The sequence below is a fragment of the Malaclemys terrapin genome, chromosome 3 (genome assembly GCF_027887155.1).
Source record: "Malaclemys terrapin pileata isolate rMalTer1 chromosome 3, rMalTer1.hap1, whole genome shotgun sequence".
Lineage (NCBI taxonomy): Eukaryota > Metazoa > Chordata > Testudines > Emydidae > Malaclemys > Malaclemys terrapin.
Genome location: NC_071507.1, coordinates 95,267,010 through 95,282,784, shown reverse-complemented (window position 1 = coordinate 95,282,784; position 15,775 = coordinate 95,267,010). Strand labels below are relative to the sequence as shown.

Genomic DNA, 15,775 nt, shown 5'->3' with positions numbered 1-15,775 from the left:
CTGGGCTCTGGAGCAGGCTATAAGCTCCGAGAACATGTCCTCCCGTGTCCTCTTCTTCTTATGCCTAATCCGCGCTAGCCTCTGGGAGTGTGATGACAGGCTAGGTTGTGAGACAGTCGCAGATGGGGCTGTGGGAATGGGAAAAAGGGAGTGAATTCCTCAGAAAGATAAATGTAGTTGTGAACAAAGAACATAGTCTTTCTCTGTTAACAAGACCATGCACAGCACCTCTCACATGCGCACTCAGCACAAGGTCGAATTCTCGGCCTTCGCATTCAGTGCCTGGGGTCTTCTACAGCACATTTGAGAAGCCTCTCAGGAGAACGGAATTTCTGTTGCAGGCAGACATGGTAAGCCGTAGACTTGTGGCAGCTTAAAACTTTAATATTAGCAATGGCCTCATTTCACATTGAAATCAATGTCGGTCCCTGCTGCCAGCAATTCGGCAAGCAGGAAGTCTGCTCCTGTCCCACACCCTCGCGGCTGTCCCCGGGAACGATCCCTTTCGGCTGCCCCTCTCCCGCCTCCACCGCGTGGCTGCAAACCAGCGGTTACAGTTCTGTAAAGGAACGGCAAAGCAGTCCCAACACTAACATTCCCCTACCTCATTCAAAGCAGGTCATCATGAGCGACATCACCCTCATGAGGATCTCTGACAGCGAGAAAGAGAGAATGCTCCGGGAAAGCCTGCAAAGACCAGGGCCGTATGCCGCCATGCTGTGCAGAGCAATGATTCCAGAGTACTTGATAGTCTCGTGGCGTGGCAACGTGTCCTACTACGGAGGACCCAATAAGGCCGCTCTCCCCAAGAACCTAATGCAGCGGATTTCCAATTACCTCCAGGAGAGCTTCCTCGAGATGTCACAGGAGGATTTCTGCTCCATCCCCGGACATATAGACCGCATTTTACTGTAGCTGCTGTAGCAGTGACTAACCAGTAGAGCGGCTTGGGCAGGACAATCATGCAAAACCGGACATTGCTAGATTTTTTTTCAATAGTTGCACTGCCCATGACTGAACCGTTAAGCTAATCAAACTAATCATGAGAAACCCATTTTTTAAATTGTTAATATTCCTGTTCTGTTACAAATAAATGTTTAGATTTTTACAACACTTACTGGCTGATCCTTCCCCAGATTCTGTGTCCGGGGTAACGGCTGGGGAGGGTTGGTAGGGGATCTCTGTAAGGGTGATGAAGAGATCCTGGCTGTCGGGGAAATCAGCGTTGTGAGCGCTGTCGACTGCCTCGTCCTCCTCATCTCCTTCCTCATCTTCCCCGTCCGCTAACATGTCCGAGGATCCAGCCGTGGACACTATCCCATCCTCAGAGTCCACGGTCACTGGTGGGGTAGTGGTGGCGGCCGCACCGAGGATGGAATGCAGTGCCTCGTAGAAACGGGATGTCTGGGGATGGGATCCGGAGCGTCCGTTTGCCTCTTTGGTCTTCTGGTAGCCTTGTCTCAGCTCCTTGATTTTCACGCGGCACTGCGTTACATCCCGGCTGTATCCTCTCTCTGCCATGTCTTTAGAGATCTTCTCGTAGATCTTTGCATTCCGTCTTTTGGATCGCAGCTCGGAAAGCACGGACTCATCGCCCCACACAGCGATGAGATCCAAGACTTCCCGATCAGTCCATGCTGGGGCCCTCTTTCTATTCTGAGATTGCACGGCCATCACTGCTGGAGAGCTCTGCATCGTTGCCAGTGCTGCTGAGCTCGCCACGATGTCCAGACAGGAAATGAGATTCAAACTGGCCAGACAGGAAAAGGAATTCAAATTCAAATTTTCCCGGGGCTTTTCCTGTGTGGCAGTTCAGAGCATCCGAGCTCGTACTGCTGTCCAGAGCGTCAACAGAGTGGTGCACTGTGGGATAGCTCCCGGAGCTATTAGCGTCGATTTCCATCCACACCTAGCGTAATTCGACATGGCCATGTCGAATTTAGCGCTACTCCCCTCGTCGGGGAGGAGTACAGAAGTCGAATTAAAGAGACCTCTATGTCGAACTAAATACCTTCGCGGTGTGGACGGGTGCAGGGTTAATTCGATGTAACGGCGCTAACTTCGACATAAACGCCTAGTGTAGACCAGGCCTAGAAGTTAGGGGCTTGAAACTGGAATTACTGGGAGAGATTTTATGGCCTATGTTATGTTCATCCAGTCTGAAGTTCTGTGTCATGGCCCCTTCTGGATTTGAAGTATACTGTGTAGTTTTAAAGATGTTTAATTTCCTATGCTACTTGAATTAGACATTTTGAAAGAAGCAGACTATGTGGTGTCACATTGTATCTATGATTAAAATTGGGTAATTCTTAGTTACATTTCAGTGGAACAAACTTGCATGAAGGCCCAGATTCTGATAGTCTTACTCGTGTTTAATAGTACCTTGCTATTTGAGCTGGCCCATTTAAATCAGTCGAACTACTCATGGAGCAAGGGTATCAGAGTCTTGCCCTAAAACAATGCATTTTCATGCACCTTGGCTATTTGGTGTATTGGATGAAGCTCAAGCAGCTGAGGTTGGGCCAGATTCCACCACCCTCTACCTTGACTATGTGAGCTATGCCATTTAAATTAATGAGATGACTTGTTTGGTAAAGAACTACTCAATGGGAGTAAGGGTGGCAGAATCTGACCCTCCCAGTTTAGCCATTTTCCAGTTGCATCAAAGGAGGGGCACTTAGAACTAGTTGTCATAAAGCCATAGATTTCAAGGCCAGAAGGGAGAACCATGTCATCTAGTCTGACCTACTATCTATCACAGGCCACCACCACCACCCAGCATCTGTTCACTAAACCTCAACCAAAATTAGGCCAAAATATTACAGCCCACAGGAGATTAATTATTATATGTGATAGGCAGAAAATAGGAGGGACCGAGACACAATAATACCCATTTAAACCCAGCAAGTGACCCACACTCCATGCTGCAGATAAAGGCGACTCCCCTTGTCCCCCACAAGCCACTGCCAATGTGACCTAGGGAAAAAATCCTTCCTGACCTCACATATGGGTGATCAATTAGACCTGGAGCATGTGAGCAAGAGCCAGACAGCAAAGCTGACCTAACTCAGTAACAAAAAATGTAAAGCACTCAGTCTATCAAGATGCTTACGATCAGAAAGGCAAAAGAAAAAAAATAAATAAAAAGCTTTCTAGACAATCCATTCCCCATTTGACTGGCTCCATACCTCCAAAGCATATTCCTTCTGGTGCAGGGTGGAGAGAAAATTTTTCCAGTCTTCTTTAGCAGTAACAACTTTAGCCTGGATAACTTTAGCCTTTTCTTGGGGCAGAATAGTGCTCACCAGTTCTCCCTTGAACACCACAATGTTTAGTTTATGCTGGCCATTTTCACTTTCAGATAAGGATTCCTTGGCAAAAGAAATTAGCCAATTAGTGATAGATAATGTGCAGAAAGAGCTTTCACAATCACACTAATTCATATTTGTTTAAATGCATTCCACTTTATACCCAGTAAAAATCAGAGGCTTTAGGGACAGCAACAACCTGGACCAGAGGTACCATGAGCCTAAACGAAAGGGATTCTAACAAGGTAGGACTGTGTGTGAATTCATAAAATGACCCATTCTTTACTGGGATAGGATACGTCTTTGAAAATTTCAGTGTGTTGTAAGAAGAAGCAATACTAGGGATTCAGTAGGTGACAGGTAGACTTTGCTCAGAGTAGATATTGAACCAACACCCAGGTATGGTGGTCTCAGTTACTTTGCTACTGAAGAGATCATCTTTTAGGTGACATACACAGTGTAACTCACTTGGAATCATCAATAACCACAGGCCTTTTAAAGCAAAACAAAACAAAAAACAAAAACCCAAGAGTGTCGGGTGTTAACCCTGGTATTCGGGACAAATGCTAATTGCGGTAGTTACATTCTGCTTAGTTACTTCCGCAATTCAAGGTATTCTTCACTTCATGGAGTTATTGCATAATGTGGATATGTCAATGAACAGATTTCAAAGTTCCACTTCAGAAGTACTGTATTTCAGTTATGGGTGAAATTTTATTTCTACGTATAATTTGTAAAAGTATTTTGTGAATCTCTGGATTGAAAGGAAATATATAACTAAAGATATTTATGATGATAATGATCAGAATTTCGATAATATAAAGCACCCCAACTCAGTGTTCGCGGGCACCATGGCATTTATGTGCGCCCACCTAGTGCCCAGTGGGAGAGAGAAGCCACGGCCCCGCACCTGCCAGAGACAGAGAACTCCGGGGCTGCAGGCTGCAGGCGCCAGTGTTCTCAGTCCCTGGCAGGCACGGTGCCCACCTAGTGCCCAGCAGGAGAGAGAAGACGGGGCCCCGCGCCTGCTAGGGATAGAGTACTCCAGGGCTGCGGGCACCAGTGTTCTCGGTCCTCGCAGCTTCTCTCCTCTCTGGATTCATATTTTATGTAATATTAAATATGATGTTTTTCATATTATTTAATGTACAAATACAAAATAAGCCTTGGAAAATTGTTGGCACCCACCACACTCTTCTGAAAACATGAATGTGTTACTGGTCACAAAATGGTTGGGGACCACTGATATATGCTTTTAGCCAGAAGGTGAGCAAATGGTTATTTTAATCATGCAAGGTTTTCATGATGAATAAAAATTTCTTGCCACTGCTTGAATGATAAACTTAAAATTTAATGGGCTGACATTTCTGTTATTCTCAAACATCGTTACCGGAAACAGCCAAAGAGTTTTCTCCTTCTAAAGTGGGCTTCCTTAGATGAAAAAGTGGAGATATTAATCCAACATTATGCAAAATTTTAAGTATAATTCCAAGGGGAAAACTATCTGTTTTGGGACTTGGAATCTGCAGATAAACTATTGGAGATGTATTAGTATTATCTTTAAATGAAAAATATACAAGTTAATTGCCTGCTGGCATGATTGTGGTCATTTACTTAGATTATAAAGATTATATTCATACATGATGAAAAGTTTGCAGAAACTATTACTTTCAAATAGTTTCAGGTACCACATAATGTTCCTGCCTTCCATTTTGTGTTGTTTTACAACCATTTTTAAAAAATACGTTTCCCCCCGTCACTGTGTGAAAGACCCAGATGAAGGGAGGAAACTGACTACGAGTATGTCTAAATTTAATCGCACGGCGTGACTGCGGTGCAAGCTGACATACCTGAGCTAACATTAATGTAGCTGGCTTGGGTCCCCAAGTGATGATGCTCTGGTAGAATGGGTTTCTGCGCAGACTGTACAAGCCTATCCAGAACCCTGGCTAGACCATGCCTGCGCTACTGAGACTTGAGCTAGCTAGAGTAAAGTTAGCTCAGGTATGTGAGTTTGGGCTGTAATCACACCTTGTGTTTACAGTATAGACATATCCTATAATGGGGAAAATAGTGAAAACGGCTATCCACAAAATGAACAAACCAAACAGAAAAAAAATAATTCTCTAGTCCTCTTCAGTTATAATCATCATTAGTCTTGCTGTAACAGTAAACTAAAAATAGTAAGTAAACAAAATTCAGATAGATGAGTTGGTTTTAAGCTAATCTTGTCTCAAGCTAATCTTGTCTCTCTTAAATCACTATCTGACTGCGGTACAATTACCTGTATTTTCTGTAGACTTGCCAGTGCTTCATTGATATTTTGAGGCATGTCAAAACATTTGGCGGTGGTGATTTTTGAACTGACCAGCCACTGTTGGAAATCCCTGAAAGCTGTCCGGAATCTCTGCTGCAAAACCTGCTCTTTAGTCTGACAGCCCTTTGAAGCTTGTAGACAGAGGCTGAGTTTGTCATTTTACAGAGTTAAATGAAAACAGGGGGGAATGGGAGATTCAGTTAGATACAATGAAATAGGCATTTCCACAGGTATTACACTAAGTTTGTGCATATATTAATTATATTATATTATATATAGTTTGAGACTAAAAGCAACTGAACAATCTGTTTAGGGTTAGATTGTGTTTTTATCTTACATGGCCATGGGGGAAAAAGCCACCATCTCCTTAAAAATCTAAGAGGTCTAGAGTGCATACTTCCCACCACCACAAGCAAGTAAGAGGGAGTGAGCAGAGGCTTGGCTCCACCCCGACACTGCACCAGCCAGCAGAGCTGAGCTGAAGTGATGGCAGTAGGGGAGGAGGGACTAAAATGAACACTGTCCTTTTTCACATAGATTTTTTTCAAAAAGGTTTATACTCCAGACTGATGCTTCGGAGGTAGGCCTTGGAGTGGTCCTGTCACAAGAGCATGATGGGGAGGAGCACCATATGCTTCATCTGAGTAGAAAGTTATTCCATCGAAAGACAAGGTACTCCACAATAGAAAAAGAGGCACTGGTTGTAAAATGGGCTGTTGAAGCCCTACGGTACTACCAGGTGGGGAATCACTTCCAACTTATCACAGGTCATGCACCCCTGCGATGGCTCCATTCTATGAAAGACACTAATGCCAGAATTATGAGATGGTACCTTGCCCTCCAACCATATGAACTTGAGACACTTCACTACTTGGGCCGAGCCCATGCAAATGCAAACTTCTTTTCCTGGGTAGTACTGGTAAAGGAGAGGAGGGGAGGCAACTGTCTTATCTGGACTTGAGGGGGAAGGTGTATGATGGGGTGTACCAATTCCACACTGGGCCACGGAGGTGGACCAATCATTGTGGGCCCAGGCAGCCATGCCCCCTTTCCCCTGCTGCACATGCTCCAGGTGGAGAAACCAGATAAAAGGAGGCAGCCCAGCTCAGTCAGGGCAGTTTGGACTGTCTCTCGCTTGGGTCCCTCCTGCGGTCCTCGGGACTCCCTGGTTTAGGAGCTGGAAGTTGGGGTCCCTCTGCGGCTAGGTAATCTTCCATCAAGGACACTGCCTCAGTGAGAGCTCTTGGCCGATGTCAACAAACCAGTATGATAGCCTCCGCCACTTGAGGCCTGGTCAACTTCTCAGGTTCCAACCATCTTCAGCAATAATCACGGAGTTGCTGAGCCACCGCCAAAGGTCAGAATGTTTCAGGGCTCACCCCAGTATGGCAGCCTTCACGTCAGCATAGTTGAGGGCTTCTGCAGGATTTAAGTTCTGGTAGGCCATTTGTGTGGGTCCGGTTAGGTATGGGGCCACAAGAGTAGCCCAGTGCTCTGGAGGGCAGCGGGCCACCATGGTGACCCACTCAAATGTGACCAAGAAGGCCTCGAGGTCATCTCCAGGTCCCATCTTGGCCAGTCTCACTGGTAACCCAGTAAGACTGTTCTCTGAACCCTGGCTCACCCCAGCAGGTCTGGGTGGGCCCCTAGGTTGCAGGAGCACCGCCATCTGCTGAACTAGCTGTTCTTGCTGGGATTGGTGTTGTGCAGCTAGCTCTGTAATCACCTACTGCTGCTGCTCTTGGTGGTGGGCCATCTGTTGTTTTGTTGAGCGGCCATGTGCTGTAGCAGCTGGGCTTGTTGTTATTGTTGCTGCTGGCTTTCCAGCATCCATTTTAATATCTTGTTGGTATCTATGGTGTCTGTGTGGCTCTTTCAAATAGCTCTCCTTGGGTTCGTACTCTTAGTAGGACCCGACCAGTGCCTACATTCTCCACCACATGTGACGGGGGCCCTGCATGTTGAACTGGGGTGCCCTCATCGGCCTAGTGCAGGCTTGGTACACCCCATCACCAGGTTGTCAGGATTCCCCGTTAAGTGGGTGATTTTGGCCAAGTGGGTCTCAGGTCCCCTGACGGGAGTCACTTAGCCGACTAATCCATGGTCTCGGGATGGACAAAACGAAACAACCAGTCTGGAGCCCTCTCCTGGCTGGGCCAGCAGTGGCACTTGGTGAATTAGCCCCCCGGACAGGGCAAAGCAGCGAGCAGGCTGCAGCCCTGGGGTAGGAAAAAGCAAGCAAACAACCTAGAACCCTGCAGCCTTCTGGCTGGAGCAGGCAGTATTACTTGGAGAATTAGCCCCTGGGCAGGACAAAACATCAATTAGTGTATGGCCCTGGGTGGGGCAAAACAAACAAACAGTCTGTAGGCCTTATTTCCCTCTGGACTGGGATGTAGAGCAGGCAGCAGCCTCCTTAGCAGGCTGTGGCTTGGCTTCCGCCGTCGGCGAGTCGCCTGGAGTGTAGTTGGGCTCTACCGCCAGCAGCATTGCAGGAACCAGCAGTGTACGTCCTACCTCCTCGGTCACCTGCCCAACTGAGCTGTGCTGCCTCCTTTTATCTGGCTTCTCCACCTGGAGCATGCGCAGCAGGGGAAAGGAGGTGTGGCTGCCTGCGCCCACAATGATTGGTCCCCAGCAGCCCAGTGCAAGGTTGGTACACCCCATCACACCCTCCTCTGCCTGATGTGAAAAAGGGATGCGAACTTGGGTCTCCTACACTGCAGGAAAGTGTCCTAGCCACTAGATTATGGGATAGTCTCTCAATCTTGCCTGTGGAAGCTTTTCCACTTTGTACAAAGAACTAAATAATCATTGAAGCAGGGATTTGAATTCAATTCTCCCACATCTTTGGTGAGTGTCCAAATCACCAGGCTATAGAGTTATTCTCACTCTCTCTCTCTCTGGCCCGCTCTCTATCTGTTGTCATTCACAGTGGCAATTCTTAACCATTCAAAGCTGAGTCTTATGGCTCAATCGAGGCCTTAAAAAACAAGTTGGCAATTTTTTCAACCTTTATTGCCATCGAGTTTAAGGCAATCGATAAATAATCGATCTACTGTTTACTTGTCAATTTCTAACTTATGATATCCTAGATCAAAATGTATATGTTATACACACAGAGTATTGTTTAACTGTATATAAGATGAATGCTTACCTATTGTACTCTTTAATTAACCCTGAAACTTTTGCAGAATAGGTACTCAAATCCCTGGAAAATCTACAAAGATCATTTAACTGAGTCTTGAGCTCTTCTGTCATAGTCTCTGCCTTTGTTAGAGCATCCAGAGTTTCCTGGTGGGGAAAAAAAAACAGCAGTGTGAAAAGAACTGAAATTGTGGCTGTTCAATACTGTTGTCACCAATTTAGATGAGGTGTGCTTTACACTGTTTGTGCTATGGTAAAGTGAGATTGTACCATTGCTCAGAAAAATGGGAGGTGTACAGTTCCTCAGCGCTGTAACTTTTAAATAAACAAATAAATAAAATCAACACAGAATATTTTAAATGTTATGATGGCAAAGTGTTTGGTCCTTCTGCAAGAAATACTGTCATATACAGTTCTTTTGTAAGATCTGGCCAATATTTTTAATTCTCAGGGCCTAAAAGAAGGCTCCCAAAATCAAATTTAGGTACCTAAACAGAAATTGCCTGATTTTTCAAAGGTGCTACGCACATCCTATTCCCATTAACTTGCAATAAGATATTTACTATCTTATTAGCTATCCCTTTCCTAAAGTTTCCTATCATTTTATCTTTTATGACTGCCGCTGCACATTGAGCAGGTGTTTTCAGAGAACTATTATTTATCATGATTCCAAGATCTCTTTCCTGAGTGGTAACAGCTAATTTAGATCCCATCATTTTGTATAGTTGGGATTATGTTTTCCAATGTGCATTACTTTGCATTTATCAACATTGAATTTCATCTGACATTTTGTTGCCCACTCACCCAGTTTTGAGAGATCCCTTTGTAACCCTTTGCAGTCTGCTTTGGGCTTAACTACCTTGAATGGTTTTGTATTGTCTGCAAATTTTGCCACCTCACTGTTTACTCTTTTTTCCAGATCATTTATGAATATGTTGAATAGGACTGGGCCCAGTACAGATCCTTGGGGGACTCCACTACTTACCTCTCTCCATTCAGAAAACTATTTATTCCTACCCTTGGTCATCTGTCTTTTATCCAGTTACTGATCCATAAGAGGACCTTCCCTGTTATCCCATGAGAGCTTACTTTGTTTAAGAGCCTTTGGTGTGGAACCTTGTCAAAGGCTTTCGGAAAGTCTAAGTTATAGACTTTATAGACATTATATCCACTGGTTCACCCTTGTCCACATTATTAATTTTCCTAAGGACTTAATTTTTAGTACTTCCTACTTTTTTACTATAAATTAGATTATAAAGTAGAGGCATACACAGTAAGACTTCTGTTTTTCTGCATTCTACATATTATAAGTCAGCATATTTGTTATTAAAATAGCAAGTATATTAGACAAGTACTACATTCAGCTACAATTTGTATTCAGTATAAATATTAACAAGCAACATTTTGAATTCTCTTGAGATTTTAAGGAGTTTAATATTTGTTTTTAAGTACAAAATCTCTGGTAATTACTGTATGTGTGTTGATAATAATACAGGCTTGGTCTACACTAACCCCCCAAATCGAACTAAGGTACGCAACTTCAGCTACGTGAATAACGTAGCTGAAGTTCGAAGTACCTTAGTTCGATCTTACCTCGATCCACACGCGGCAGGCAGGCTCCAACGTCGACTCCGCGGCTCCCCCGTCGACTCCGCGGTACTCCTCTCATCTAGCTGGAGTACCGCAGTCGACGGCGAGCACTTCCGGGTTCAACTTATCGCGTCCAGACAAGACGCGATAAGTCGAACCCAGAAGTTCGATTGCCAGCCGCCGAACTAGCAGCTGGGTATAGACGTACCCACAAGGTTAAAAATAGTATGAGCCAAGGGGAATTTTGCATATTCATTCCCATAATGTTTAAAGTGGTATTACAGCCTCATCAGACCTGCTGCGGTGTACTGAATGCTGCATACTGGTACTGTAAATCTGCGTATCAGAGAGGAATTCTGTGAAAGGGGAACTAACTAAGCAGGAGATGGAGATTAATAATCTCAGGTTAAAGGAAGAATACCTCGGGGAGTTTAGAACATTTCAGATCTTCAGTGAAGGAGTCATAGTGCAAACGTTACATGGCTCTCTCACTCTATTGGGACTGCTTTGGTGCAAAGCTAGCCGAAATTGAAACACTGGGGCATATACCAGGGCTTTGGAGCTGTGCTGCAGCTCCGCTCCAGTTCCAGGTAAAAACCTGCAGCTCCACTGCATCGGAACTGCTCCGCGCTCCAGGCTCCACTCCACAGCCCTGCATATAACATTCACAGTTATAATATTACAGGAATCTTTTTGCCTCTGCTGTGGAAGATCAGCTTGGAGAGAAGTAAGAAGGAGAAAGCATTTTGACTGCCTCTCTCTCTCTCTGTCTTGAAGTAGTACTGCTGAGCTAGTTAAGGGAACAGTTATCAAGTAGATAGTAGCTTCTAATTCCTCTTCTCTAAATGTACACCGATAGTTTATAATGCACAATGCCAAGATGTTCTGAGAAATGAGAAGAATAAACTGGCAAAAAGCAAGGATTAAATACAAGGAAACATGATGCCTATGATGGCTATCTGACCTTATGGAAAACCACAACATACAATATCCATTTCTGCAATCATGTGCTTTTGTGGCTTGAAATACTGAGGGAGTTGGAAGGAAAACTCAAAACTAGCATTCACTGGTGTCTGCCCCTGCTGAAAGGCCCTGTTTTCAGTGTCGGGAGAGCTGATAAACGTATATTATGCCTTGTACAATGGAGGCCAAAGAGAAATGTCTCCATAAAAACACTGCACATTGTGACTCCCTTTCAAAAAGTTTACAAAGTCATTACTAGAAATTTCAGCTTTGAATTTTACATTTAAAAACGTATTTCAAAGCTTTCTACTTTTCCTATGCCTGTGTATTACAGTCACTTGCTGGTAAGAAGTTTTCTTCGACAGAGTACTTGTATATTTACAACCAAAAAAGGATTAGAGAACAGAAAGTGGCCTTACTTTTTCTTGGTGCCAGCATTCAATTATTTCTTTATCAGTTTGCGTGCCGTCCAGAAGGGTCAGCTTTTGAGAACAGGCTGTAAGAAGCGTGGTGAACTGTTTCAGGGCTTTTTCCAGCTGAGCAGCCTGTGCTGTGAACTCCTGCTCCGAGGAGGCCATTTGGCTAACTATATCCTCCAAGTTGTTTTGGGTTTGAAATATGCTCTCTTCCCACTGCTTCCAGTCCGACTGCAGGGCCTGCATCTCCGCATCTAGCAGTTCACACCCACTGGGAGTTGTGTTCTGTTTCACTGCAGGAGCCAGTGTCTCAACTTTGCTTAGGCGGCTTGCACCAATCTGCCTGGAATCTATCAGCTCCTGCAATGGAACATTGCCATGGTAACTGAAAGTGCTGTGATTCACTACAGCTGGAAATCTGAACACTTACAAATGGAGGGCAGCACATTCTACTGGGAAGTAACAGCCAGCATTTTGTGGTGAACAAAGCAGCAGTTTCAACAAAAACATTTTCACGATACCCACACCATCTAAAAATGTAAGTGAAAGGTTAAAATAAAATTAAAATAACAAAGCAGACAGAATGCTTTAACCAGGGTGACTCTGAAGCTAGTATACTCTTAAATTTTCAGAAGAGTAGGAGAAAAACAACTTTCCTTAGACAATGCAAAGAAGCTTTTTTAGATTAAGACGGGAAAAAACATGTTATCTTTAATATAATAAATGCTAGTGTGTAGCTGATCTCAATTGTTTTAAGGACACGTAAACAGAAATGTGAAGTGCAGAAGGAGTGCTTTGCAATTCTGCCCATAATTTGTGATGCACCATTATTGGCTGCATAATTTCTTGCTTTCCACGAGACAGCATGTTGTGTCATATTTGATTTCATACATAAATGTGAGATCACATGCTGTCATAGGAACTATAAAAGACCTCTATAACCTGGGGGAATATAGCATGGAAGAAGAAGCTCTCTAAATAGCCATCTGTGCAGCATACGACCCTAATATCAGTAGTACTTTACTGCCTCTCAATCATTCATGTATTTATCTCTCAACAGCCCTGTAAGGTAGGGAAGAACTCTCCCCATTTTACAAATTGGGGAACTGAAGCACCTGATAGATTAAATGGCACAATAAGGCTATGACTGAGGTGGGAACTGAACCCAGGACTCTTTCGTGTCAGTCTAAAAACCTGCCTACCAGACCAGCTTCCTACACTTTGCCTTAATCTAAAACTCCTCTATGAACATCTGAAGTGAAATGTTTTCATTTCAAATATATGTGAACTCTGCTCTTATACTGCATGCAGGGATACATAATTTGCTCTGGAGTGTATAAACACAGTCAGTGACAGGGCCTCAGAGATTCAAGTGGGGCAGGGAGCGTGCAAGGAGACTCCCTCACTCTACGGGCCCCATGCATCAGCACTTCCCCAGTGCAAGGATTGATCTCTCTGTGCACCCCAGGGCACACATTGCCCTAACAGGACAGGAAGGGGTGTGGCAGAGGGGTGGCCCTGCCCTTGTCTCTGTTTCCTCTCCATATAGCTCTGCAGATGGGGCAGGCATACTCGGAGGACCAAGGTGATGCAGCCTGTGTATTGGCCCATTAAGACAGCGGTTCTTAACCAGGGGTCTGCAAGCAGGTTTCAGGGGGTCCACCAAGCATGTCCACTGTTAGACTCGCTAGGGCCCAGGGCAGAAAGCTGTGCAGGACTGCAGCCTGAGCCCCAACACCTGGGCCTGAAGCTGAAGCCTGAGCAACTTAGCTTCATGGTGCTCCTTGTGGTGTGGGGCCCTGGGCAATTGCCCTGCTTCTTACCCCTTAATGCTGGCCCTGGGTTTTATATTGAGAAAAACCGTTGTGGCACAGGTGGGCTGTGGAGTTTTTATAGCATGGGGGAGGAGGGGCGGCTCAGAAAGAAAAAAGTTGAGAACCCTGGCATTAAGGCACAATTGCTCTCTGAGCCCACTGAGATGCTGCTGCTTCCAGTGTGGACCTGTGACTGAAAGCCTCAGTTTTGGTTTTACTTAAACCACAGGCACAGCAGCTGAGAACAGAGTTTGGCATAGCAAGTGCACTCTCAGCTCAGTGAAAAGTAACAACCATTTCAAACAAATAAAGGGAAACAGTATCTTTAGATCCCACAGCACTTCTGGCCATGTCCTGTTTTAGTGCCCAGGGACAAAATTACAGGTAAAACCAGTCCAGTTGACTTTTCTTACCTTAATTTTGGCTAGTTTTTTCTGTATGGCTGATGTATCTCCAGATGCATCTGACCAGCGGTGCAGCTCTTCCTTTGCAGAATGGAGCCAGTCTGTGAATTCGTGGATGGCATCAAGGTATAGCAAATGGTCCTTCACAATGTCTTCTACTTTCCTCATTTTCTCCTGTCAATCACATGGAAAACAGACTCATTTGTGCGCTTAAGGAGTAGCATAATCTTTGGTCTCTCCTCCCCTTCAGTTTGCAGTGCTGTTTTGCACGCTGTTTGCAGGGCTGCCTCCAAAGTATTCATGTTAATAATTGCCTTATAAACTATCCACAGTAAAGAGTTATTTTTTGCCTGGTCCTCCTCTTCCCCATGATGCCTCAGCATTAAAGATGTGCACAGTTTGGCTGAGGAGAGGCGAAACTAGCTTCCCCAAAGTGCAGGAGAAGGGGAAAGTGTGAGAGCAGAGCCATGGCCCTGCTTCCCTTCTGCACCGGCCAATAGGGAGGCTGTAGGGGATGGGAGAACACTTGGTATATCCTTTAAAGGATGGCAAAGCTGCTGCTGTGCTGATGCAGCATGTGCTCCCTTGTAGACCCAGACAGCATTCTGGTAGAGTGAGCAAAAGTTGCCAACTTTCACGCTGTAAATAAGCAACCCGGCTTTCACAATAAGCCAAAAAACAAGCTTATCCCATTTCACTGGCTGTAGTTTAGATGCACAGCCTGGCCTATCCTCCAAAGTACTTGCAACCCCTCCCAACTTGGTATTGTCCACAAACTTTATAAGTGTACTCTCTGTGCCATTATCTAAATCATTGATGAAGATATTGAACAGAAACAGACCCAGAACTGATCCCAGCGGGACCCCACTCAATATACCCTTCCAGTTTGACTGAACCACTGATAACTATTCTCTGGGAATGATTTTCCAACCAGTTATTCACCCACCTTATAGTAGCTCTATCTAGGTTGTATTTCCCTAGTTAGTTTATGAAAAGGTCATGCGAGACAGTAACAAAAGCCTTACTAAAGTCAAGATATACCATATATAGGCTTTTATATAGGCTTTTATATTTTATATAGGCTTGCAGAATTCAATTTTTATTTATTTAAATTTTCAAAGTTGGGCAAAATTATGGTGTTTAAAGGATTTTTTATTTAAATTTTCAGTTGTGCGAAGTTATGGGGGGGTCAGACAATAACTATTTAAAAACAGTGGATGTTGAGATTCATCAAGTTAAAGCTTTATAACCATTAAAACACAAATTGTCAACTTCACATGTCAAAACATACAAAGTAAATATCCTTAAATCAAACTGTAACAAGTTCTCAGCCAGCATTTTTCTGATTTTGCCTATCTGTACATTTCTATTATTATTGGTGGAAACATTTTTTCATTGTGCCTGTGTCTGGTGAGTCTATCAACATTTACTAATAAATATCTAATCCTTCCAGGCCTAACCTTATGGAGAATATTATATTGCCGGCCCCTCCTTATTAAATGGAGTAAATTCCAGTTTGAGTACTTCTGCTGACCGCAGCTGAGGCATAATGGCATGGGGAGAGAGGTAGTCTCTCAGACAGGCAGGTCCCAACCCATTTAGGGTATACAGGGCAGAACGGAAACATACATAGGTTATTCACCTACCACTAAAAGCCCCTCAGGGATGAAACATGTCAGCTGTGCTGCAATGTTACATAGCTTCAGGACAGGAAGGAAAAACAAAGAAATATTGTATCCAATAAGAAATTAGTTCTGTGGCCTGTGTTACGGAGGAGGTCAGACTGGATGGTCACAGTGGTCCCTTTTGGCCTCAT

General features: G+C 44.4%; 1 protein-coding gene across 1 annotated transcript in view; it reads right to left on the bottom strand.

Moving 5' to 3' along the window:
- LOC128834254 (nesprin-1-like) overlaps window positions 1-15,775 on the bottom strand; it is a 124,999-nt gene that overhangs the window by 75,575 nt on the left and 33,649 nt on the right. The window contains exons 22-26 of the mRNA XM_054022869.1: window positions 13,969-14,133; window positions 11,745-12,101; window positions 8,783-8,919; window positions 5,593-5,770; window positions 3,189-3,371 (exon numbers count right to left, since the gene is read on the bottom strand). Of these exons, the coding sequence (XP_053878844.1) occupies window positions 3,189-3,371; window positions 5,593-5,770; window positions 8,783-8,919; window positions 11,745-12,101; window positions 13,969-14,133 (1,020 nt within the window). The remainder of the gene's footprint in view (window positions 1-3,188; window positions 3,372-5,592; window positions 5,771-8,782; window positions 8,920-11,744; window positions 12,102-13,968; window positions 14,134-15,775) is intronic.